Source organism: Lepisma saccharinum, chromosome 27, assembly GCF_977018435.1.
Source record: "Lepisma saccharinum chromosome 27, izLepSacc3.1, whole genome shotgun sequence".
In the NCBI taxonomy this organism is placed as follows: domain Eukaryota; kingdom Metazoa; phylum Arthropoda; class Insecta; order Zygentoma; family Lepismatidae; genus Lepisma; species Lepisma saccharinum.
The window spans coordinates 40172941-40200693 of NC_139255.1; the positions used below are offsets into that span (position 1 = coordinate 40172941).

General features: G+C 37.4%; 1 protein-coding gene across 1 annotated transcript; it reads left to right on the forward strand.

Moving 5' to 3' along the window:
• On the forward strand, positions 1-27753 carry PheRS-m (Phenylalanyl-tRNA synthetase, mitochondrial). The gene is made up of 7 exons (XM_083113525.1): positions 1-174; positions 6534-7100; positions 11945-12104; positions 15568-15699; positions 20639-20799; positions 22458-22580; positions 27490-27753. The coding sequence occupies exons 2-7, from the start codon at positions 6534-6536 to the stop codon at positions 27655-27657; spliced, it is 1311 nt and encodes a 436-aa protein (XP_082969651.1). The 5' UTR covers positions 1-174; the 3' UTR covers positions 27658-27753.

Genomic DNA, 27753 nt, shown 5'->3' on the forward strand with positions numbered 1-27753 from the left:
GGAACACATAAAAGACATGAGAAGGAGCATGTATTCAAGAATGAATTTTTTTCGTATTTGTTGTTAGGTTATAAAATATGTTAGGATTATGAAAGTGTACAGAAGTTAAACTCGCATCAATAGTGGCTAAAACTGATATTTCAGGGAAAGAAATTTATGTTAGAGTAATCCAGTGTAAGTATCATAGCAAACCTTGCAATTACTCTGTACCTAACCTTGGGAGTACGTTCATAGAGTACAAAAACAAAATTCGTTATTTATGTCGGCTAATATCCTTAATTGTGTTACATTCATTTACCCAACTGCAATGTTATAAACTGCAGGTGTCGCATAGGAAATCTAGTGTATTTTTACATCATCTACAATTTCGTATCGTCCTTGCACTATTTATTAATGTGCAGCCGTATGTATAAGAAACCAGTATTTTTTTTATTTTTGGTAAAACTATCATATGCGGGATGTCGCTCTAACTCGTTCATTCTCTACTTTTTTACGTTCATACTTACCTATTCTGCATTGCGAAACATTGTTCAACAAGGGATTCCGCTTTTTTATTTTTAACGAAATTAGTATCTATTGTCGACATATCGAGTAATTATTATTCATTCTTTTCTCGCTTCCTGAACATGCAAAATGGCGGGTAAATCTTGACTAGCGTTGTGTTTCAAATGGCAAAGCAGTGTTTCAACCTTCTTAACAGAAAAATTCCCGCATAGCCCCAAAAACCATTCTGGATCGTATAACCATCCACAAATAGCCCCAAAAACCATTCACGATAGCCCCACACACCATCACGGTAAGGTTAGGTTAGGTTGCTTTAGGTTGAGGAATGTAGTGAAAAAACTGTGTGTTTGGAAACACTTGCCGGGGATTACGTCATCAGATGCTCGCAACATCTGGTTCAAGTACATGGATGGAAGTGCAAGCAACAGCTTTCCTGCGTCGAACGGACATTATTATAGAAAAATACATGATTTAGCGGCCAAATACATTGAAAAATGCGAGAAAACACTCCTACAACCTTCCGAAATTAGAGTCCAGCACAGAGATTTCTGCTTTGTGATGCGCGACACAACTAAAGAAGCAGTGTTGCTAATGGAGCAGATAGAAAAATCACTGCAGTGCGCCGATGCACAGCTGTTACGTACAACAAGAAAATTAGAGAATTCAGGTCTATCTAACGTTGAGTTTTAAACGTCAAACATTATACCAGGACTAGGATTAATATGTACTAACAAGTGGCTTTGTGTGTAGCTACATACATATGGACTAAAAATTCGCAAAATATGAACTAACACATACGTAAAATTACCAAAAATGCTGCAAAGAAGACTTGTTCATACGATTCCTTATTTGAGTGATTTCAAACAAAATTTTAAAAAAATATTATTTTTCATTGCATTAATGCACTGGTGGCATTCTAACTGTTCACTCCCAAAACCCGTATACACTGGTACGGAACTGCAATGGCAGATAATAACATGCCAACGTGTTAAACCGCGACAATTGGACCACAACACTCCTCCTCAAGCAGTATTATTATTTCCTCTCTGTGATCCGTGACAGTCGGTTGTCTTTGTTGTACATTTATAAACAATGCCGGCTTCCACAACAATAACAAGTACATATACTGCCACTAGACGATAAACTGCGCAGCTTTTTCTTTTGCTATGAACCAGGGCCGGCGCTAGTCATTTTGCCTTCTTGGGCGGTGGCAGCAGATGCTGCTCCATTTCGATCACCCCCCCCCCCCCCATCATTACCCAGCAACAGGAAATTGAAAATCAATATATTCCTAAGTAAAACATCAAAATATAAAATAAATAATGAGACTTCGTATGCTATTTCAATACTATTAAGTGCAAAAGAATATCTCGCTCGACCACTGTTTTCAATAAGCTTATTTTTTTCTTCTCTTCAAATTTTGCTGCTCTGGGCGGTGGCACGGTTCGCCCTTCCCTTCCGCCGGTCCTGCTATGAACTTGGTCACCCATCAAAGCATGACAATTTTAACACAGAAAACAAATATGCATCACATTAAGCAGCAAAAATGACAGCCTCCTCTATGCAATTTCTACAAGAACTCCAGGACTTCAGGAACTCCAGCGCATCGCGCTGCGATGCCAAGGGTCCCGGGTTCGAATCCCGGTCGGGCTTGGTTGTTTGTGAATGTCCATTCATCAATTTCATCATTTCATCACTCATCCCCATCTTCGCAAATTAGCCAAGAAGCACAAAACGCAAAGTAAAATAAACTAAATCAAATCAAAATCAAATTCAGGAACTCCAGTCACAGCCGCTGCTCTCTTGCCAAAATTCTTTATTGGGATGCTAACACCTTGACTGGCTTACTCCTTCATGAACTCGTGCACGTTGCTTAGAATTTCCTGAGCTTGGCTATGCAACGTTTTTGATTTCAACTTTGACAGAACTGGAGGAATTATGGAATTTAACGTTCATTAACAAACACACACTTTCACACACGCAATACACGCACACAACGTCAAACCGGTCAAATACTTAGTATAAAATAAAAATATGGTGCTTCCAATCCAACAAAACTCACCGCCACTTTACCTGCCTTTTCCCTTCCATGACAGAAATAGTGCTTCATTATTACAGTTGGCAACACTAGTTACTAGCTAGCCAATGAACATGCATTGCATAAAAGAAGCAACCACTACGCCGTGCTATAGTGCCAAATTACCGTCCCTGCCGAACGGTGTGAACTGCGAACTGGAGTGCTATTCAATTGTTTTCAATGATGTTTGCGCGAGAGTATGTCCAGGATAGGAATGACAATATGGCAACAATAGCGAAGGTTGTAGAGCAGGGTAGAACACGTGATGCTAAGAGAGAGGGAGACGAAACGAAAATTCGTATCTACGCAACGGCAAAAATATGTGCGCTGTACTCTACACAGAAAATCAATTCTGTAAGTACTTTCTCCTGTAAATTTCCCGGTTATGACATTTTTACCTTCTTTTTTAATTTTCAAATAAAGTTTATTGTTAAGAAAATACTGATATTGCGTTCAAAGGTTTTCAGTATTCCCCAGGTTTGGTTCATGATGAAAGAGAGATTAACAGGTTTAATCTAATTTATAACACCATTAAGCCTTGTTTCCATGATATTCTGACCAAGGCAGTAATTTATTTTATTAAAAACATAAACTAAACGTAACGTTTCAACCTTCTAGCAAGGTCTTCTTCAGACTCTGTATCAAGTACAAAGGTAACAAGATACAAAAACAGGACATTATATATACACAAACATTACTTCCTCCAGACTATTAGAAAGTTGTTCTGGAACTTTCTAGCAGGTGGCTTTCCCTTGTCAACTGCACTTTCACCTAAAAGGCTAAACATATTTACTTCCATATAGAATGTGGTTGGTCCCCCATTCCAGTTCATTGTGTCTTCTTCACCTTTCATCTCTATTTCCTTGGCCTCCTTCCATTTTCTCACTAGCATTCTCTTCTCCCTTCCTATCTGCATAGCCTCATCCCACTCTATGTCATGTCCTGTTTCTCTCGTGTTTTTAAATATCACATTTCTCTCTCTCTTAAGTCATACACCATCCCTATGTTGTTTCAACCTGTCTTTCAGCCTCTTTTTCGTTTCTCCTATGTACACACACTGACATTCTTTACATTTCACTTCGTAGATAATCCCTTCCTCTTCCTCTTCTCTGTTTTCCTTTTTCTTGTTTGCATTCTTTGCTATTCCTAAGATGCTTCTCCCTCCCTCCCTTCCTGTAAGTTTTAATGCCCGCTTTCCTAAGCACTTTGCATATCTTTTCTGTGGTCTTCCCCATACTCCTTATTCCAAACCTTCTCTCTTTTTCTTTCTCTTCCAATTCTTCCCTGCCCCTTTTCTTCCTTCTTCTGTTTATGTCCAGTCTATCCTGCTTCTCATAGCCATTCTTTTCCAGCTGTTTCCATAGGCTATTTATTTTGCCTTCTTTTTCACATTCTTTCGTTCATATTTTCTTTATTCTGTCCTCCATATTCTTTATAAAATTTATTTTTGTCACATCACTTACAACACTTATTTTGTGGCAGAATACCCCTGCTGCACACTTCTTCTGATGCCAGGCAGTTTCAATTTCTTGTCCTCTCTTCCTTTTCATCAGTATATCTAGGTAGCTTAACTTGTCTTCTTCTTCTATTTCAAGTTCCAATAATATCCCTCTTTCTTCATCTTGTATTTCTTTGGCAAAAATGTCGAGCTGCCTCTTCGTTCCCTTCCTTATGCAAGAACAATCCTCCACTTATCTGCAAAACAGAATTATTTTGTCACCTCTTTTTTGACAAGGGAAAGCCACCTGCTAGAAAGTTCCAGAACAACTTTCTAATAGTCTGGAGGGAGTAATGTTTGTGTATATATAATGCTCTGTTTTTGTATCTTGTTACATTTGTACTTGATACAGAGTCTGAAGAAATCCTTGCTAGAAGGTTGAAACGTTATGTTTAGTTTATGTTTTTAATAAAATAAATTACAGCGTTGGTCAGCATAGTTAGCATTTGCAGCCCAGTCTTGACTATTCTTTGTGTATAAAGTGGAGAATAGTAAACACTAACATGCCCACTTTAGTACAAATATTTTTATATTAAAAGTTTAGTATCCCCGAAACGTCTGAAATTCCTTTATTTTCTTAATTTTCACATAGGTACTTACGTATTCCTCATTCCTAAGGATTCTTGAAGGTGCCATTTTTTTTTCACGCAAATAGTCTCAATTTTCTACATTTCGAGTAATTCTTGTTTGTTTGTTTTTGCTTGTGTTACACGCAATATGGCGGAAAAATCTTGACTAGCGTTGTCCATGATCAGTGGTTATGCAGTGTTGCAACCTTCTTCATCGAAAAATACGTACTTTCGTGTTACTGATTTTGTATTTTTTTCCAGGTTCGAAAACCCCACGAACCATGCACGTAGCCCGACAAACCATTCATATATAGCCCCACGAACCATGCACGGCAATGTTAGGTTTGGTTAGGTTAGGCAAACATAGTTAAAATTGTCATCTTGAAAATTGTCATGTTCTTGTTAAACAACGGTGTGGTTGGAAACACTGAAGGGGTTACATCATCGAAGGCACGCAACATTTGATTCACGTAGTGGAAGGACATAGAGGCAACAGCTTTCGTGCATTGGAGAGACATTAATCTTCAAAAATACATGATTTACCCGGAGAAATATATTAAGCGATGGGAGAAAACACTTCCACGACCTTTCAAAAGTGTACGGAAAGTCAGTTCGGTAAGTACTTTCTCCTGTAAAATTGAATAAATACGTTTCGGGCATACTAAAATTTTACCATTTTTATTTATTTGTTCTACTCCATTCATATAAAGTAGAGTGACCAGAATTTCTGAAACGAAAAACGGGACATCCATGGATGCGTACGGGGGAGATTGCAGGTATAACTAAAATAACACGGGGTCAAGTGCACTACTTATTAGTACTATTAAGCTATTAATAACTTGTTTTACACAAGCTACTTTGAAGATATAGGCTGACACAGTCAACAATATGCTACTGATTCAATGTAAAATTAATGTATGCACCCAAGTGATTGCAATTGGTTTTGCCTTTGAAAAGAAAATGCATACAAACCTATATATAAATTATGGGGGCTGCTTACCCACTGTACCCCCTCGAGAATTACGTCGAATTTTCTTTTAATCAACAGATTTCAATGTTTTACATAATGTAAAAGTAGTCCCAGCTTTAGGAAAGCACAAATAACGGAAATATTTGATGCCAAAGAATGGCCCACGTAAGTTAAAACCTGCAATTTCAGAGTATTTTCGCAGCTCTTTGTTAGTAAAAACTGTTTGTAAGCATACTAAAATAGCGAAAGAACACGTCGGAAATAACTATCAGTACCAAACCTAACAATCCTAACCTAACTACGTAAAATTATAGCTGATGTTGTTTGGGCTGTTCTGCTACACGGTAAAGTAACACACTAAGGTAGCAGACGGACTTTACTTCACAAGAACACATTTCCAAGAGCTAAAATCAACTGAAAATGCTCATGAACAACAAAATCTTCATAAACCATGCAAAATATTTCACATTCTCCAGGGGGTTCAGAGGGTCAAGGGTAACAAATTGTGTTTTTATTCATAAAAATAACAAAACTTCAAAATTTTGCATTAAATCACAGGCAATTTATAAATATATCTGATCTGTAAAATTATGGCAATTATACAACAATAATAAAAATAAAGAAGGTAAGGATGGTTTTCCTATGAGGGAAAGTGGAGTAGGCCATTGTAAGAAAAGGTCATTAACATATATGCTCTGAGAAAATGTCAAGATTCTCGAAAACTCAGGGAAAATACATTTGGAGTTCATGTGAGAAATGTGAGTGTGTTCCATGTCCATCTATGTGGTTGGAGTATAATTATTTCATCATTAGTTCATAAATTCAGTACTTTTATGGTGATTTAAATTGGCTTATGTACATCTTTCAAGATGCACAAGATAACAGAGTAGAACTAATTTTTTTTTTTTATTTCAGATGTTAAGGAAAACATCCCGAATTCTCTGGCTGAGATCCCAGCCTCAGTCATGCTGTATTGTGACCAGAAAAGCCTCTGTTGTGGCCGAGAAGCAAGGAGAGAGAGTACAAGTCAATGGGGAAAGCTATCCACGTGATTCGTGGACAAATATAACCCCAAGGATCCTTTCAGTCATAGGAACAAACCTGCACTTAAAAGATAAACATCCACTTTCACTTGTTAGAGAAAGGATAGTGAAATACATGTACAAAAGGTACACAAATCGGTCTGGAAATCCCCTGTTTTCAGTGTATGAATATCTCAGTCCAATAGTTACCGTAGAACAGAATTATGACAGTCTTCTAGTTCCAAAAGATCATCCAAGCAGGAACAAGAATGATTGTTACTACATTAACAGAGAATATTTGTTAAGAGCGCACACAACTGCACACCAGGCTGAGCTTATTCGGATGGGACTAAATAATTTTCTTGTTGTTGGTGATGTGTACAGAAGAGATACCATTGATGCTAGTCACTATCCTGTGTTCCACCAATTGGATGCTGTTAGACTCTGTTCTGTACAAGAGGTAATGTGTACTTTCAATGTGATACTTTATAAAATAAATAAATTTTCTGTGTTATTTTGGCAACTGGAAAAGAATATGCTTGCTTGTGTCATCCAGTTTTAATTCAAAACATATTTTAACTCTTTGTCAAGCAACAGTGTAATGTCTTGATTTAAATTCTGTAACTAAATAATGTTACTACTTTGTACTTTTCTTCAAAAGTTATAATGTCTTAAAATGGCCACCAGAAATTTCAATAGGAGTGAACTCTAGATTTCCAGTCTGTTCATTCTGCACAGGCACGTAGCCAGTGGGAGGGCTGAGTGAGGTGAAGACCCCCTTCCTCCAATTCCTACAAATACCTAATTTAAATAGTGTATAGTGGTAATTAATTTTACTTCCTTAGCAGGAATAAACATTAGATCGAAAAAAGCTTAGTGTATAACAGAGGAACCAGCTTATAGTTTTATATTCTACCATTTAATCCAATGAATAAATGGATCCACAGCTCTCAAAATGTATAGTTTTTTTGTGAGAGGTCACACAATTTGAACTTTATGAGTAATATTTGGCCCTAACTTTTAAAGCCATTTTTTAACAGTATGTGTAAAAGTTAATAACAAAATACAATAACTATGAATTTCAGTACACTAACTACAAAATGTAAGAAAAATGATGAACAACAATGTTGGATAGTCACTCATACAGTGGATTGAGTAGCAAAATCTCTCCATTTATATAATAATAATAACAATAAAATTAGTTTATTTTTAATAACTTATAATAGTTATTATTGTAAAACAACAATTATAACCGTGGTAATAACTATTATTGTCATTATTATTTCTACTAATTAAGTTTTATCAGTGGCCTGCCCGCTCTACAAATATTTCTGGTGATGCCTGTGCTGATAAGGGATGATTCCCCCCCGAAATAAAATTCTGGCTAGGGGCCTGATTCCACCTGTTGTGTAAGACAATGGAATACTTTTGCTTCAAGTGCATCACTATCCCCAACTATCTTATGATCATGAGAGGTCGTGTACCGCATCTGCCAGCCTCTGTGGTGGAGTGGTTAGCACACTGTGCTATGATGGCAGGGGTCCCGTCTTCGAATCCCAGCAAGGGCACTGGTGTTCTTTGTGACAGAAATTCAAACCAAATCAATCAATGTATATTGCATTTGAATAAACAGACACTTTTATTACCTCTAGATAGATCTGCTTTGTTAGAATGGGGTGATGCCGTAGCCTGGTATTCCTGCATTGACTTCACTGTATGGATGAAAACAATTTCTGCAGTTTTACAACAGAAATTTGTCACCGAGTGTTTTTTGTATTTGTGACAATGAAGAAATAGTGAGCGTACATTGATAGATTTGGTGTATTTTACTTCACCCTTCTGACACTTTTGGCTAATTGCAAAGATGAGGATGAGTGATTTTATGAAATTGATGAAGGGTCGCTCACAAAGAACACCCAAGCTGGGATTCGAACCCAGGACCCCTGGGATCGTAGTGCATGGTGCTAATTACTCCACCACAGAGATCACTTGAGTGTACATTAAAAAAATGAATGAATCAAGATTTTTTATCAGGGAGGACACAAACTATTTTTTTCCCTGTGATGAGAGGCATATAAGACATTTTTGTACTGAAGGAAAAAACAACAAGAAAACCTGAAATATATAATTTTTGAATGATTTTTTTGTTTCAAGGAGTCCATGACTGCCTACCCCCAACCTTCTGGGTGCCCATGAATGTGCACATTTCACTTCTACCACATTTTGTATTGTAAGACCTGTGCAAAGGTACATAGTGGTTCGGATCCCACTTTAAACTGTAGGTTCAGTCCCAATTAGCCTTACTGGGCATAAAGTGGACTTGAAACACCAAATCAATCCAATCCATTTTAGTTTTATTGCATTAATGGGTCCTATATATGTATATAACATTAGTTAAATACATTACATAATCAATTCATCCGCCTCATAACAAACCAACAGCAAAAATGATTAAATTGTGTTTGAAATGTGCATGCTCCTTTTCCTCCAATCCAAACTGTTATAGCAGCAACTATCTGAAGTACTTAGTTATTTTTACATCTCTCTCTGCTAATTTACAATCCGTTATAGGAAAGAATGAAACTGTGAGCAAAGCGAGCAACAAAATTTTTTGATCCAAATTTATGCAAATTAAAACAATATTGATTTAATAGAGTGAAAAAAATTATTTCATGGAACGCCATGGCATTCTCTTTTACAATTTTTCTCATTAAGATCGGTTGACGCCCAAGGACAATTCTTGCCTCCTCCTAGCTACGGCTGTGAACTTGACAAGGTTAGAATGAAGAACATAATATATTGGACCTGCTGTGCTTCTTAAAAAAATACACTAAAACTTTTATGTTGTCACCCCTGTCAACACATGCCTTTAAGCACTAAACTATTCAGTGTCTGTTATAAAAACCTATGTTGTTAAGAATTAGTGTTGAATCTTTTCTCTAAAGATTGTTAATTTCTTTCCAAAAAAATGTTATTGTTGATGTTACAATAGGTAATGAATTGTTTAACTTTAACTAAAGCCCTAAAGGCAGAAGGTGCGTGTCAATGTGATACAAATTTCAGCAAGGAAGGACAGATAAGACATTTTTGACGATACCGATAATGAACTGATTTAGCAATACTGATAACTGATATTTTACCAAAAAGGTAAAGTGTTCCCCTGTGCATAGCACCACGCCATGAAGGCGTATAGGGGGTGTGGGGGTAACGCCCCACACTTTCTTGATCCGGTCGTGAGTGAGGGTGATGTGATCAGCATCACGCCCCTGACCGCCTTTACCCCCCAGGGTTTCCCCCAGGTACCCATGTTATTCGACGCTGGGTTGGCACCGGGGCCGCTTCCACCGTTAGAAAAGTTCCCGGATTTGAACCGGCCGGGGATCGAACCCGGGACCTTGAGCATGGTAGTCAGACGCGTTACCGACTGAGCCACCGCGGCCAATCTGATATAAAGTTGTAAATGTTCCTACAGCCCCGTGAAATGCTCATTAACTTCCGTTTTAGTTTGCAAAATAAACAGAATATTTAGATGTTTACAAAACCATGCCATTAAAGTTGTGTGTTTACATTGGCAGAAATAATACAAAATGGCAGTGTTTTGCATTAGATTACAGGCTGTTATTAGATATATTGAATCCGTAAAACTATTTGTAATTTTTTCGGGACATTAATATTCCTATATTGGTTTATACTGATACTGATCAATCTGTTTGGTCCCTAATTTTTAATAAGGTGTAGAAATACACAAAACATTTTCCCCTATAATTAATATTTAATACGTCCTGTGATGTAAAGCATCAGGCTTGGTGCTCAGGCTACTTGACATGTGCTGGTTCGAGTCTCCTGGGGTGCCTCCTCGATGCCGCAGTTGTAGCGTCGTCGCCTTGTAATCAAGGGGTCCCTGGTTCGATTCCTGGTGGAGGCACATAGTGGTTAGGATCCCACTTTAAACTGTAGGTCCAGTCATGATTAGCCTTACTGTGCATAAAGTGGACTTAAAACAACAAGTCAATCAATGAATCGAGTCTCCTGGGGGAGATTGTAACAACTTTTCTCCTGAAATTTGGATCAGTGTATGGGACCGATATGTAACCTGCCACCCACCATTATGAGGAAATTGGGGAGCTACAAATTAGTAGTGTAACATTAACATGAGAAACCTACAACTACTGGGGGCTTTTATTGCTGACCACAGGTTGCCCCATCACTAGTTGAGTGATCTCCCGCAGCTCCTGGCAGTCAGGAGGTAGGCCATGGTCCCCACAGGCTCTTGCGCCATGGGTTATTATTAGGGGTATAATTTTTATGACTTGGCATATTTTTTTTGATAAGGGTGATATGTTCCCTAAATATATAGAAATTCATATTGTGAAGAAACTAATTGAATTAAGGTGCTTTTTAAAGGCATATTTTGGCATGTTTTGGCCATTTCTAAGTGATAAAGCATAATTTGATGGATTTTCGGTCATATTCAGCATATTTTCACTTTTTCAAGAAATATACAGTCATTTTCCAAGTGGATTCGTTCTTACTCCCATGTTGACTTGAGGGTTTTTTTTGGAATGCAGCAAAATCGTTTTTCAGTTTTAATTAAAAATTTACAGAAAGTATTCATTGTGCATTTCAACTCATCAGGGCCCATAAAGTGAACTAAAAATAGTATGTATATGAAAATATTTCAGCATAAGTTAAGATATTCATGTTTGAAACAGTCTAGTTTTAAGGGCATATTTTTCAAATTATAGTGCATATTTTGTCAAATTTTAGGTCATAAGAGCATATTTTATTTTGCATATTTTGGTGACTTTTAGGTCATAAGAATCCTAGCCCTAGTTATTATCAATATTTAATAATGTGCACAAGCAATTTTCATGGAATATAACATTTTACATATTGGAGCCACAGCAGTCCAGTCAGTAAAACACTCGCTGACTACGACATTGAAATCAAGGCTAGATGGTCTCGGAAGGGAATTTTGCAGACCATGTCCCTTGGGTTCATCGAGGCTCTAATAAAATTATTACCTGAAGGAGTAAAACAAATCTCTGGCACCTGAACTTGCAGCCAGTAAATCCTCTGTGGGTCGTGTGTTCTGTCATCCATATGTTTTTGTGATTGTCCCTTCATCCATTTCATCTTATCATCATTCATCTTCATCATTGCAAGTAGCCAAAACTGGCAGAAAAGCAATGTAAAGTAAACTAAATCAATCAATTACTGGTGACAGCTGTAAACAGGAGGTAAAAATCGGTCAAGCATGTACATTTTGTTGTATTCGGTGTTTAAATTTTTCTTCTATTTCAGGTTTTTAATAACGTTCAAAATCTGAAGGATTTAAGTCTATTTGAAGATGGTGTGAGAGTTCCTGATAAGCAAGAAAAACATACAAGAGAAGCTGTGAAGGTTATGGAGTGGGACATGAAAACATGTCTTGAAAGTCTAGCACAGTCCTTATTTGGGAAGGGTAGGCTATATTTGTGATTTTAGTAATTTCAAATGAAAAAAAGCTTTGTGTACGCTCCTCGAATAAATTGGGAAACAGACATTGTATTTTATCAGGGTATTGCTTGTATGTTAATCTACCATCTGAAGCGATTTTATTTTAAATGGAGAATGACATTTCTTTTTAGGTAGTGTACATGTCTACACATTCTAGATGAATTATTTATTTGTGTGTGTTTCATGTACTTCATTTGTATATTCTGCTAACATTACTTTCCTGCATAAACATATACCATTACACATGGAGAGAATGAAATAAATAAAACCGAAAGTTGTCAACCTGCATGGCAGAATGGTTAGCACAGCATGCTACAACCCAAGAGTCCAATGTTCGAAGTCAATTTCATCATATCATCACTCATCCTCATTGTCGCAATTAGCCAAAAGGCGCAGAAAAGTAACGCTAAATAATAAAAATCAAATCAAAAACCAAAAGTAATGTTAGTAGGATGTTAACAAGTTCCATCATATTTTGTAGTGTATTTAACTTAACTTTTGAAAGTATAACAACACAACACCCTTACTTTTGACACTAAGTACATGCAAGAATTAGGGCTGGAATTGTTTAAATGATGGTGCACTTAATATGATTGTCTTCCATGCAAGTAACTTTTTGAACCCCACTGATACTAGTGGATGACATCAAAATATTCCAGGTGAAGGACCACCAAGTACATCATTGTTTGAACAATTTTATGGTAAATTTGCTTGTAATATTTATGTATGTAAGAATAAAATTAATGTGTATTTTCTAATATATTTCTGAGTATGCAGTTAGTATTTCTTTTAATTTATTAAGGATGTGAATATATTTCATTCATATTCTGAACTAGAGGGTAAGAGACATAACTATTGCCTTCCTGCTAAAACTGCGGACAACAGTTTGGGGGTGTGTCAACCAAAATCATGTGGGTAAACCTTCCACCAGCAATGCCAAGGCTTGCCGCTTCCCTGTTGATAGGGTCAACGACTTCTACATGTTCTGGCTTTTTTCCTATGCTAGTATTGTATGGCTCAAAATAGAATATGTGTGTAAGATGGAAGAATTGTTTCTATGTAGTTTTTCCCCTTGTTTCTGCAGTGAAGCAGATGACACAAGTGCATTGGCACTGAGTGGGAGGAATCCAACAGGGTCATGCCTAATGCCGTATATCATTTTTCCTGTGCATAGGACCAGTAGCGGCTCGTGCCTAAAATAACAGGTGAAGAAGTACATTTATAGGCAATGAAAAACAAATAGTAAGTGTCAGTGGGCCCCCACAATTTAAAACATCTTTTTTGTCTGCAACAAATTACACACTAAGTCATTTACTGGGTTCATTATACAAACCACAGCTCAACACATGAACACAACACACGATAGGAAACGCGAAACACACACGCCGAACAAGATCTTGCGAGAACGCAACGATTTTGCCACAACCACCGGATGCAGAGTTTTCTGTCGACGAGAGAACTGCTGCACCTAGATGCCAACACCCGTTCAATTCCAACACTTGGTGACGTCACCGTTGCCATGACAACCGGCTAAAGTCTTCCGCAACCTGCCGGTGTCTGCTTTTGGTATGTTTATGCTACAACGAACACTTCACGTGCGTAGCGCCGAGCGGCGTATTATTTGAGTATTATCGTGTGCGTTCTGCTGGGAAATAGTTTAATTTAACAAGCAAATGAAAAATATCAATATTAATTTGAAAATTAGGTGAAAACATCTGCACTTGTTGCACTTGGTCAGCCGCCACTGCATAGGACACACTTTTTATGTGAAATTTTACTAAAAGAAACAGGTGCAGCCTATGTTAAAGATTAGTAGAAGCATACTTAATTAGTCTTAATTAATACAGTAAAACCCCGTTAATCTGGACTGGGGGGGGGGGTAAGTTGACACGTTTATTATGGTGTATTTAAAGGGCATATGCCTAAATACACTATACAGTACAGTAAAATGTAACAGCAATATGACAAATGTGATTGTTGACTTCTAGCTACATTTAAAACCTTGCATTCTGCTTTTTTTTCCTGTCCGGATTAAGCTAAGTCTGGCTTATGGGAGTCCGGATTAACGAGGTTTTACTGTATTACAAACCTTGTAATATCATCAGCACACTATCAACATTAAAAGGGCCTGATGGTGCAGTGTTAGCGTTGTCACCTTGTGATCAAGGGGTCCCGGGTTCGATACCCGTTGGAGGCACAAGTGGTTGAGATCCCACTTTAAACTGTAGGTCCAGTCCCGATTAGCCTTACTGTGCATAAAGTGGACTTAAAACACCAAATCAACCAACTATCAACATTAAAGAAAAGATAGTTATCAAATATTAACCCTTAAATAGTATGGCAGGTCAGATCTGTACCTCTTTTTATTGCACATATCTTTGATAGACTGCAATAGTTGCAATTGGTGTTTGACACCTATGTAATGAATATATTTTCTGTGGTCTGCTGACAGCAAAATATCAATTAAACAATTCATTAGAAATTACAAAACAATCAGGATTGGGTCACCAATATGTGAAAGAAATCCAGTAAACAACAGAACCTAACTCAGCTTATAGCAACAAAGTCATGTGGGTAAACCTGCCACCACCAATGCAAAGGCTTGCTGCTTCCCTGTTCATAGGTTCCATGACTTCTGCATGTTATGGCTTTTTCCTATGTTAACTCAGCTTCTACTGTTTACTGGATTTCTTTCACATATTGGTGAGCCAATCCTGATTGTTTTGTAATTTCTAATGAATTGTTTTGTCCTCCTCCGTAGCCAAGCGGGTTGAGGCGTTCACTCGTCTTAAGATCGTTCGCTGAGGGACGGCGTAGGTTCGAATCTGGCTTTGGTTGGAATTTATTTGGCGTACGTATAGGGCCGGTGGCAACCCACCATCGTGAAGAAATTGGGGAGCTTCAAATGAGTAAGAGTAATCCGGTCCCGGAAATCTACTATAACGGCTGGGGATACGTCGGGGTGACCCCCCGACTATTCCAATACTGGTTGCAGATCTCCACTTAGAGGTAACGAAGGAAAGCGTGGGAGGGAGACCGGCAGTCGGTAGGTAAACTTAGGTTAGCCCAGGCCCTTCAGGGCTGTTGCGCAAAGAATTATTAATGAATTGTTTAATTGATATTTTGACGTCAGCAAAGAGACAACCACAGAAAATATATTTGTTACATATTAGGTTGTTTGAATTCAAATTGCTCCCTCTTCATTTCTAATATATATTATTATCTTAGCAGTTTATTGGAAGATCGAAGTTTGTTTTATTTAAGTGCAGTATTTTATGTCTGCTAACAAAGCTGTCATTAATGACAAATGACCCTGCCCTACAAAACTGCAACTGCTTTTCATATATCATTTAAGGGTCAAGAAATAGGACTTTATCCTAATATTAAACACATGTTTTTATTAACCTTTTGTACATTATTCTCAACAGACACAAAAATCCGATGGGTTGAAGCTTACTTTCCATTTACACATCCATCATGGGAATTGGAGATATTTTTCCATGGCGAATGGATGGAGATCCTTGGCTGTGGAATAATGGAACAAAAGTTACTGGATAATTGTAAGTATTAGGACATTACTTACACAATTTAATGGGCAACTTTTTTTTTCATTCCTTCCAACTTGTAACATAGTTGTAATATGTGGTTTTTGCATTAAGTATGTACATTTAACTATAATTGTTTTATTTATTTATTGAGAAAATTCCAGATACATCACAAGTGGCCATTTTACACTCAAATTGTCAACAATGGAAACTCAATAATAATAATAATAATAAGCAAAAATATTAAAAAATAATAATTAAAAGTAACAAACAACACAAAGAGAATATTTGAAAAAAAATAAGCAAAAAATGACACTATCTGATATTATTTACAAACATTCCTTCTAATAGAAGACCGAAAGGCAAACTCGGAGGAAAATATATCTATTCTTGATGGGAGGTCATTGTATTGTGTGGCAAGTCTGTAAAAGAGGGATCTTTTTTGAATTTCAAGTCTAGGTTTCTTTGTATAAAATAATAATGTGTTGAGAGTTGTGCGCATAGGTACTCGAAAGTGGAATTCCTTAACACATTCGCGTCTGGCCTCATAACACAGCATTGTTACCTCTGGTCTGCGGTTTTTTGTTGTTTTTCAAAAAATCATAGAAAAAATATTTTTAATTTGTTTTTATTAAACCACATATTTCTTAAATCTACAAAACTTCCTCTTTTCAATGAACAAAAATTTGTTAAATTTTATTTTCATTTTCAGACGTTTTTTAATATTTTTTTCAGCAATGTTTTGTGAAGAAGAAAAAAAAACATTGCAACAAATGTTAATATAGATATATTTTAAGTTCGTAATCTGGAAATTTCAATAATTAACTACATAAACTATCAATACATCTTTTGAATCTTGCATAAGGATACTTCTTATGTGCACATAACAAAAAATATTACAAATTACAAGTAATTATCTTTTGTATGAAAAAGTGGCTGCAGGACAGGACCAGACGATGTATCAGTTGGTTCTGCGTCATCTGTAAAAATTAAAGAAATAAATAAATAAACTAAATAAATAAAATAAATTTTCATTTGACATACACTATGCAAAATAATAAATGGAAAAACTAAAAATACATCAGTGCATGTAGGAGAATCAAGCAAGAGGCAAGATGAATAGACCCAAAAAAAATTACCTCTTCTCACTTCATTCATAAAATACTAGAGTTTGCAACACCTTATATTGTCGACAATAATTATTACGAATATCACCTACCTTCCAAATCTTCAAATTCATCTGCATCATGAAAATCGTCGCTAACTTCCAACTCTGAGGCGGAATCCTCTATGCAGTCTGGATCTAACGACGCCATTCTAAACAATGCACAGTACATCAACCCGACAACAAACAGTCACAGGTGCGAGATAAAAATAGCACATGAGTCACCTAGTGGTCGGAATTTCAGCAGAGGGGCTTGAATGAACAAGCGCATGAGACGATGTACGAGCATAGCCCGTCGTTCAATCGGCAAAGCGATTGCATACCGCAGGATGGGCTATGCCCGTCGTTCGTCCACATTGACTTTAAGTGCACTGCGGGCTATGCCCGTCGTGAGACCCCAATGTGTTAAGGAGTGTGTTGCAGCGGATTTTGACATTCACAATTTTGTATAAATAACTGAAATCATTCTGCAAACGTCGCTGATAAGCAGTTTGTAAGTTTAAGTTTAGAAAAGACAAGAGATGCGGAGATGAAAAATTGCATAATGAGGGAACCCTGTATCGAACTATAGCTAGGAAGAAGTGAAAGACTGAATCAATTCTAGAAAGTTGAGTGGGACACGCCATGGACCAAACAGGACAGCAGTATTCTATTATTGGGGAAATGAATGATTTGAAGTATAAGGTAAGGGCTGAGATCTTTGGATCAGCATGTGTGTGTTGAAAATTATCTTCACAAGATAAATTTCCTACATGCTTTATAACTGTGTATGTTTGGCATACACCTTCAAGAGCAAGCAGTTATTTGGTTATGGTTTGCTATGATACAGGCAACTGATTACCAGTGTTCAGAAAGTTGCTTTTTAAAAATAACTTATTTACGGTTACTAATACTGTAAAAGTAACTAAGTGCCTTTTACAGTTACTTTTTGCTGTAAGTTTTCTTGCAAACAAATTACAGACAATCAGTGATCATCTAAACATGTCTGTTAACTCTTTAGAGAATACATTCTCAAACAGTGCGAGATGATTCAGTCCCTATTTGTTTCGTTGGTAGGGAAATTAACCTCCAGTTAAAAATATTACGTTTATGTCATCACTAGAGCCTGGAAGTTTGGCAAAATGCCTCTTTTTATCTACTGCATATATTGATAAAATTTTTCCGGATATAAGTTTCTTATGTTGTTTCGAATGTTTTAGAAGCCTTTTCATTTTGCCTATTTTGCCTATTTAGGACCCCACTGCCTATTTTTAATTATAATGCTTTTTTTGCCTTTTTCAATGAAATTTGACCATTTTCTTAAAAAAAATGTGTATATAAATTATTTTTCTCCCAAAAAACGTTGTTGGCATTTATTTTTCTTCCGTTTATTATGTGAATAATTTTTGCCTTATTTAAGTAATATTGAACTCACACATGTTTCAACATTGCTGAAGAAGAAAAGTGTGAGAAAAAAGTATTTCATGCTCAGTTAGGATATTGCCTTTCGGTTAACATTTCCTTGTGCATGATTGGCTGCTGAAGTGAACAGGTTGATTTCGAACACAAAGAAGATATTTCTGAAATCTCCCTCTCGAACCCGAAAATTTAAGGAAGTTGCATCTGAGCTAAGTTTACCTCCGCAACCAGTCTTGACCAGATGGGGAACCTGGATATCAGCAGCTATATATTATGCTAACAACCTTGAAAAAATCAGTGAGATGATAGATGCTCTTTCAGAAAATGAAGCGGCTTCAATTCGTGAATGAAAAAACTCCTGTGCTATTCAAGTTTATTTTTGCACATTATGGTGCATTGCCAGAGACATCCATGAAAATCTTCGAGGAATCTATGCAGCAGATGATGGAAGTGCCAGGAGAAAAGGGATCAGCTGTTGTGGAAAAGTGCAAATGGGTAGTGAGTGCAAATGAGGACTTGAAACAATTGAAAACAATTTGTGATATTCTAAAAGGTGAAAATGCTGTTACCGAAATGAGTCCAGCTACATTAGCTTGTTTTATGTATGCTCAAATAACTTCTTTCGAAGTAGAAAGATCATTTTCTATTATGAAAAAACATTCTCTCTGACAGATGACTATCAATGAATGTTGAGAACTTAAAAATACACCTAGTTGTGTGCAATCAAGACGGAGAAAATTGAAATGCTCTTCCCAATGTAGATTTAAACATGTTGCCAGAAATTATAGATAAAAGTAAGCGACTTCCAAATGTACCTTTTTTCGTTTTATTTTGCTTTTTTTTTTTTCATTTTTAGTGCCTATTTCCCACATTATAAATGCCTTTTTGCCTGCCTATTTTAACGAAAATAAATGCCTGAACTTCCGGGCTCTAGTCATCACGATATTGCTAATACAGTTCCAGGGAGTATCAATGTGGATATTTCCATTAGAGGCTTGCATATTTTGTTGTATGCATATTTTGTTTTTTTATGAAAACATGAAATGTTCTGTAATGTTAATTTTTCATGTTTCTGAAAGATGTGAGGTGCATTTTCCTACCCTGTTTTGTCATGAAATGATACGAAATGAAGTGCAAAAATGTGAAATAGACTCTTAAACATGAAATTTAGAGTTTATTTACTGACACGACACTTTCTGAAGTTTTAATTATCCTGTGAGTTATGCATTTCCCGGAAAATTGATTGATTCTGCTGTAAATAATTGAGAAGCAAGAATTGGCACCTTTATACGAGAATAAACTTAATACTCTGGTAACTACATCTTTTAGCTATTAGAAGGGTTGTATTTATTTTGTGTAATAAGTGCAGTTTTTAAATCAAATTTAGGATTATATTCACAATTTTAAAACCAAAATGTCATTTTATACTATAACACCAAAATTTTAATTTATTTGCCACTTTTGAACCTGAAAACCAAAAATATGTGCCTCTAGTAATTGTGTTTATAAAAAATGTGGAGATTTAATGCTAACTTCCATTGCACATTTATTACTCACTATGTAATATATAAAAATCACGTAGGTTGTCTTTATAACAGGTAATGTTTCACAGATTTGTTTGCACCATCAGATCCAATGGAGTTATGGCCTCCCCGATGGCATTGTGGTAATGTTGTCACCTTGTAATCAAGGAGTCCCAGGTTAGGTACTCGGTAGAGGGACATTTGATTCAGATCCCACTGTAGGTCCAGTCCTGATTAGCCTATCTGTGTATAAAGTGGACCGAAAACAAATAATCAAATCATACCAATGGGGTTGGAAGGAAACCCCTGTATTCTGGATTTAATATTTTGCAGAATCAGTATAAAGGTGTTTTTTTGCAGCTGAAAGAAACAAACACAAAATCTGAGTTGGCAAATCAATTTTCACACCACATTTTTACCAGTTTCTTCTGTCAAAGACATAAGATTTATTTAAAATACATGCAGTAACATGATTGTATAGATCGACCACAAGGAAAAAAACCTTGGGACGAGAAGTCCCCGCGCAACTTTCCTTTCTTCCCTCCACCTCGGGCCATAAGGAAGCATGGTCAACTCTCCCCCTTCCCTGCTCGCGGGGGTACGGTGCACATGACTCGCGGGTCTGCGCAGGTTGTTTTGCTCGTGGTTCCACTATAGTTGTGTACGAATTTAAAAGCCACAAAAGATATCTTGTCGTGGATAACTTATATACGAGTTAAAACAGTACTTTTTCTTCATTGTAATTTGAATTTATTTGTAGCTCTGGTCTGTAATATTCATTCATTAGAAAGTTTAATAGGTGTTTTGTAGAGATGTACTAATAATCCACATATCCTTATGTTGTTGTTAATGTGACTTTTGTCTGCAGGTGGAATTGGAGACCGAATTGGATGGGCTTTTGGTCTTGGCCTTGAGAGACTTGCGATGTGCTTGTACGAAATACCAGACATTCGTCTTTTCTGGAGTACTGACAGTGGGTTTCTTTCTCAGTTTAAAGCTGATGATCCTAAGTCACCTATTAAGTACAAGGTAAGTAAGTACACCTTTCTGGTATCCAACAAATTAATAGGCAATGGTATGGTATGGTATGAGTTGGTGCTTTAAGTCCACTTTATGCACAGTAAGGCTAATCGGGACTGGACCTACAGTTTAAAGTGGGATCCGAATCACTTGTGCCTCCACCGGGTATCGAAACTGGGATCCCTTGATTACAAGGCGGCGAGGCTACCACTGCACCATCGGGGAGGCATAAATTAATAGGCAAATATTAGCTATCCAAAGGATGAGTGATCAACTTACAATCCCGCCAGGTTTGGGTCCTTGTCGGGGACTCATCCTTGTCATTACAATTAGCTTAAAGGGGTAGTTTTCAAACTGAGTCATATAAAAGTGGAACCCTGATTAAATGTTTTTAAGGTCTAATTGCAACAAAACTTGTAATAAATATGGAGAAACTAGTACTTACTTTATTTTCGAAACTGTTTTTTCTTCTTTGATCCATTAATTTCAGTGGCCACTTTCACCATCCCCGTTGGTGTGAGTGAGTGAGTGAGTGAGTTAGAGAGTGAGTTAGAGAGAGAGAGAGAGAGAGGAGTAAAGATTGGAAAAGTGAGGAGAAGAGGAGGGAAGATGAAGGAAAGGGAGAGAGACGGGGGCTTCTTACTCCATTTGCCTCCCCCCTCTCTCTCCTCTTCTTTTCCTCTCCCTTTCCTCCTCTCCTCTCAGGATGGTGGCAGTGGCCACTGAAATTAATAGATCATAGAAGAAAAAACAGTTTCACTGATAAAGTGAGTACTACTTTCTCCGTATTTATATACTACCGCGTGTCTCTTTTCCCAATTATGAAAACTTGTAATGCACAAAGCATGAAATCAAGGAATATTCTGTAATATGTATAATGTTTTATTAGAATCGAGAAAGTTATATGCAGTATTCAAGAAAAATGTACATTAGGATTTCAGTGTACAGTCACGTACACTTCTGGGTTGTAATAACCTCATTTACTTTCAATGGAATCGCAATAACGCAAAAGTGTCCGTGACTGTACCTCTCTTGATTGAATGATTAAAATTAAAATTTTTGGTATGTCAGCACTTGGGCAATTTGCCCCATCACATTGTACAGGGACCAACCCTTTACAGTAACTAAAATTAAAACGTGCATCTTAGGACTATAATCTCCTTACCTAGTTAAAAGCCGAGGCTGTAAAGGAGTGCTCACCACACGTAAGGACAACACAGAGTCCTACAAAGGATTATACTGACTGTAGGTCCCGACTCAAGTCTCGTTTGCCTGCACGATTGCTGTTATCATGGTGTACTATGTGGAAATGTTGAGTTTTGGATGCCTTCTGCGAAGATATCCTTCGTAATAAATTTTCTTTCATCTTGCCAACAATACATTGTAAAATCTCCTTCGCAAATTATCTTTTTTTCTTGGATCTTATTTCTGTTTTGGTTTTTATATCCATTTTTTTAGGTTAGTTGCAACACCAGAGGCATTCAAGTCTTTTTTTTGGAAAAACATGCGATGGGTTGGAATTCTGGAAAAATAAATTATTTTTTTTCAAAGTTCGGGGAAACTCATTCCACAGTGTACAGATATGCTTTGAATAGGAATATCACCTAACTTTAATTCATTTCCAAGGTATGAATGAAACAATAATTTCCATCCTTTCATTTTTACAGCCTATAAGCACTTATCCACAGTGTATTAATGACATTAGTTTCTGGATACCAGAAGGAAAGTCCTATTCATCAAACGACTTTTATGATATTGTTCGAACAATAGGAGGTGACATTGTAGAGCAGGTATGTATTATTGCTCTTTTTTGAAATAAGATTTTGAAGTGACTGTAAATTTTCATGCCTACAAAAGTGGAAGTTTCAGTCATGAAACTTCACGTTGTCTCAAAATCTGTGTCTGTCTGTCTGTCCATCCGTCCACCCCCTCCCCCCACCCCCCCTGGTTAAAACATGACATATTGTGACTAAGGCAGTCTATATTTCCGTTAAAAAAACACAGCAACATTATGTTTCAACCCTCTACCACTTCTTCATCAGACTTGAAACCAAACTAAAATGAAATAATGATCAAACAGGAAGATATAAATGTACTCATAGCACAGGGTCTACTGTCTGGGTCAAAAATTATAGATATTCAAGTTTAAGACTGAAATTAAAAATTAACCAGTAGACTTACAAAAAAACGAATTACATAAAAATTTAGCATATTCAATTCTGCGTTTCATCTATGCTAACCATTTTTTTTTTTTCGAGTATTCCTTCTATTTTTTCTTGTGAGAACAAAGAAAGGGCATTTTTTTTGTCAAATTATCGCTCTCTTTGAAATTCTGTAAATGAAAAACGGGCGGTCTGATCGTGATGAAATTTTAGTATGGTGCAGACAAAGATTTTAAACACAATTCTTAATTTTCAGATTTTTAAATTTGTGAAAAAGCTGTACTTTTGAATTTTGCGAAACTACTTTTTCTTAGTATTCATATTATATTAGTATAATGTGCTCATTGTCTTAATTGTATTTATCACTTGACATGCACCTTCTGCCTTTAGGGCTTTGTTAGTCTGGTTATAACCCTTTTATCGGACTTCTCAAAGGCTTCTTAGGGTTAGTAGGACCAAGCCCTTGCGTGGTCTTTGATGCAGGATTTATTTTTATTTATCCTATATTGGTTAGGAATAAAAGATCATCCAGATCTCTTACTAGGAGATTTATTTAAACTTCCGATGATATACAAACACTTTTTTTTCTTCAAACAGACAGTTCACCCAATACAACTTGTAGGCCTGAACCTATTAGTTGTACCTAGGTTTATAACCCTGGTCTTTTTGATGAGGGAGGAGAACGCCTTATTCAGAGTTGGGTTTGTGGAATATCTGCCAAATGGAGCACAAGTACACCAGCCAATCCGAAGATTAAAGCAAGATATTACCCAACGTCCCCTGAACCATCATCCTTTCGGCGACAAGGAGAATGTCCCGTAGGCTTACAAAAGTCTAGCTCTTTTATATCATATTGTTGTTTACAATTTACCAAGGTTACTACATACAGTCAACTCTCGATTCTACGACCCCGGGTATAACGACCCCCTCGAAGTAACGACCCTTTTCCCGGGAACCGTGAAAAATTTCGAAAAAAGTTGAAAAATTTCGAAAAAAAAGTTGAAAAATTGAAGGAAATCGGCCGAAAAATGCGTTTTTTTTCCCAATCATTCCCTTCACCAGCGCTCTACCGCTCACAATTGGGTCTGAACTAAAAATAGACACCACCACACCATGCTTGAGTGATATCCAATAGCACTTGACCTCTGCCCCCCCCCCCCTCCCTCAAGTGCAACAATGTTACCCCGCACCCGACAGCCGCTACCCAACGCGCCAGGCTTGTTTTGCCACGCTTTCTCTTGGATACGCGAGAAGAGAAGATCGATGTGCTTGGATGTTATTTTAAATCGACCTTGACTTGTTTCCTTGTCCTAAGAGCTGCTGAAAACTCGCAGGTGAGGGGGGAAGGGGCAGCCCGAAATGACTGCTGGACTTGCAGTCTTTGCCAATGTGTATGGTAGGTCAAGCTCTTTCATCGATAAATACACCACCTTGAGAGATAAGATCGCAGGAATGTTCCAAAATACAGATGCGTGGCACCTGGAAGTCTGGCCCATCTGTCCAGCTCTGACCTAGATTTCAGTAGGTTCCCGTGAGTGAGCAACTCTCGACCTTGTAGCCGACAACTTCCAGTAACCGCTTTCATTCAAAACGTGTTCTTTGTTCCCTGCAACACTTCATAAAAAAGCGAAACTGTTAGAGATAATCAAAGCCACATAGGCGAACTGAAGATCGTCAACCCGCTTAATGCGTTGTCATCCAGGTTTCCACAAAAGTTTACTTCGATCTTACGTGCATCATAACTCCCGTTTCCCACTTCATACGTTTTCCTAATTGTGTCGTAATATCTGCCAAAAAAGTGTTGGCTGACTGACTTCTCCCCTTTTTCCTGTCAACAAAGGTGGGAGGGGCGATTTTCTTGCTCGTGTGCGCACACGGGCTGATTACAGGCGAGGGTGGAAGTGGACCCACCCCTCTTCCTTTAACATCTGAAATGGGGTAACCAGTTCTGGATATATTCTTGAAAACGAACAAAAACAGAATAAAAAAATTAACCCTCTCCCCTTTTCCCAGCTTATTTTCCGCCACTGGTGTGCACGGCACTTCCCCCCCCCCTTTTACCAGCTTATTCTCCGCCACTGGTGTGCACGGCAATGTTGATAATTGCAGAATTCAGGTTTTTTTTTTATGCTGTTGTCTGCATAGGAAATATTACCCGTTATATTGTCTGTTGCATGGTAAAACGTAAAGCAAGGGACATTTCTTTCTTCTTTACACTCCTGTTAAAAGTTCCGTCTTCGACAGTTGCGTTATCTTTAAAATGCTGGGACTTTTCTCTTCCGCCACCTGTTGCTCGAACTTCCAGCCAGTCTCCTTTGTTTTTACGATGCAGCTGGCGCCAGTGTTTTGTCTAGCGTCTTCAAAGCACTTGTGTCACGAGCCGGAAATAAAATGCTGTGTAATCAAAAACGCCAGCAGTCCCCGGGTGACGAGAGGTCGCCGGGAGAGTCTTGGTCGAGGAAGCGAAGCGCGAGGTGTGTTGCGAGTGACAGTGTTAAGTCGGTCCATTTAAAAGGTTTGGGCGAACCCACTGATGACACCTTCGATGGACCGATAGAGCGCCGCGTCGTGACCCAGCCGAGGAACCGCGAAGGAAATCAGGTACAGTGGTGACACTTTGGGTTTTATCATTGTCAGTGTTTACATATCTCGTTGGCTCGTGCGTGATCTCTCCCCCCCCTCACTTGTGAGATTCTATTAAATATTGGTAAGGAGCAATGAGCGTAATTTATTCCATTCTTCATACACACATCCTCTTGCAGCCAAGTAGTTTAAGCCGGCGAACGGCCTAAACGTAACACTTGCTTGCCGATAACAGCAATGACTCATCCAGCGCGAAGGAAAAAGTTGTTGTTTTGAATCTCGCAAAGCTGTTTTGATTTGACGTTGACGAAATTCGATCTCCAGAAAGGAAAACAAGAGTTAAAACAACTTCATGTTCTGCGCCTTCTGATAAGCAAAACTGTAAATTTAATTCACATCCGCTTTTCTTCAGAACCATTCATGTGAAGAAAAAAAAGTGCTCAATGTAGGAATGGTCGCTGAGATCGATTAATAAGACATTATTCAAGGGGAAAACTTTTGGAGGAGTGGGTGTTTGACATCGGGAATACTCCTAAATCCAAGATTAAATCATCGATTAACGTGAGAGTAAATAACGATCTACCATTTTGATATGTAAAAGTGCGCAGTTTCATAAAGCTTGTTCATTTTATGCTGATGGGCTAATCGGGACTAAATATACAGTTTAAAGTGAAATTCAATTCCAAACCTAAATGACTTTCGACTGGGACGCTGTTTAATGACGTGTCCTAGAATACGCATTGGGTGAAGACAGATTGCAAGTTGCACATTTCCTTTTTCACACTGGATTACAATGCAAGTCAAGGAAGGAGTTTGGACTGCTCCCTTGAATGGAGAAGGGGGAGGGTGAATGAAGTTGGTTGAAGCAAAGAAAACGTATTTTACACAGCCGAAACAGAACGAAAATTACAGCCCTGTATTTTTTTTTAATTTTTTTTTTGTCTGGTACCTAGAGAGGTTGTGTTGTTTCTCCCGAGAGATCTAATCTTACCAGTTAATCTTGTAACAGACAATGCTCCACTAGACGTATAAAATCCAACATTCATTCTGCCCGATTATCTCCCGACTTTTGCTGGCGCCAGTGTAACTGGTGTCAAGATTCTTCGAGTTTCGCTTGCAATAAGCAAGAGATTGTTTTCCTTTCCATAGGTCTCGGTGCAAACGGGTTTCTCATGAACTATAATTGTAAGAATTTCCTGGAAAAGCAAGGACTGTGCACAATTGAAAGAAAGTAACATTATTTTTTTTTGAAAACGTTTTCATGTTCTATTTTCCTTCTCACAACACGCGTCCTGTGCATAACAGGTTGTATAACTACCAGGATAAATGGTGTTACCATCTCCTATGCATCTTTGTGTCCGTTTGATCTCCGTTTAAGCAGAAAATTGGGGCAAATTCCAATAACGACCCCTTCGAAATAACGACCCTTTTCCCGGGAACTGTGAAAGGTCGTTGAATCGAGAGTTGACTGTAGTTGTTTTATATTTCCATAGTTTCAGCATTTTTTCCTGATTTAAGTTTAACAATTCATTACCTAATGTAACATCAACAATAACATTTTTATGGAAAGAAATCTAACAATCTTTAGAGAAAAGGTTCAACACTAATTCTTAACAACATAGATTTTTATAACATAGACTTAATAGGCTAGTGCTTAAAAGGCATGTGTTGACAGGGGCGACACACACTTGTTAATTCATTTAGTTAATTTTGTTAAAAAATTAAATCAATCATTACGAGAAAAGCCGTATTTGTAGATGCTAGCAGTGTTTCAACTTTTACCTAAAGATTTGGTCAAAGCCCGTTGAAATGTTACCATCTTTAATAAATACTATCTTTTTATTTAGTGTCAATTGATTTTTATTAAAAAACAACAAGTACACACATGTTCATGTGTGTACGTGCTTAACAACGGAGTAGATTACAAGTAAGTGATTAACTTTGGTTGTTATAGGTGACCCTTAAGGATGAATTTTACCATCCAAAGAAGCAGCTGCAGAGCCACTGCTATACCATTGTGTACAGGCATATGGAGAAGACGCTGACCAAGGAAGAAGTGAATGTTCTGCATAAGCGCATTGAGGAAGCTGCTCGGTTGGAGCTTGGAGTAATTATTAGATAACTGATGTAAATAAGATAATGTGTATATATGTATAGTGCTCTAATAGTATTTTTTTATTTATGACATTGCATGTACTTAATAAAAGTCTTTGGCTTA

Bases quoted from the DNA above. Each gene is read 5' to 3' on its own strand.
- PheRS-m (XM_083113525.1), top strand. From the start codon at position 6,534: ATGTTAAGGAAAACATCCCGAATTCTCTGGCTGAGATCCCAGCCTCAG. The intron at 20,800-22,457 runs GTAAGTAAGTAC...TCATTTTTACAG, and splicing joins AGTCACCTATTAAGTACAAG to CCTATAAGCACTTATCCACA. The intron at 22,581-27,489 runs GTATGTATTATT...TGGTTGTTATAG, and splicing joins GAGGTGACATTGTAGAGCAG to GTGACCCTTAAGGATGAATT.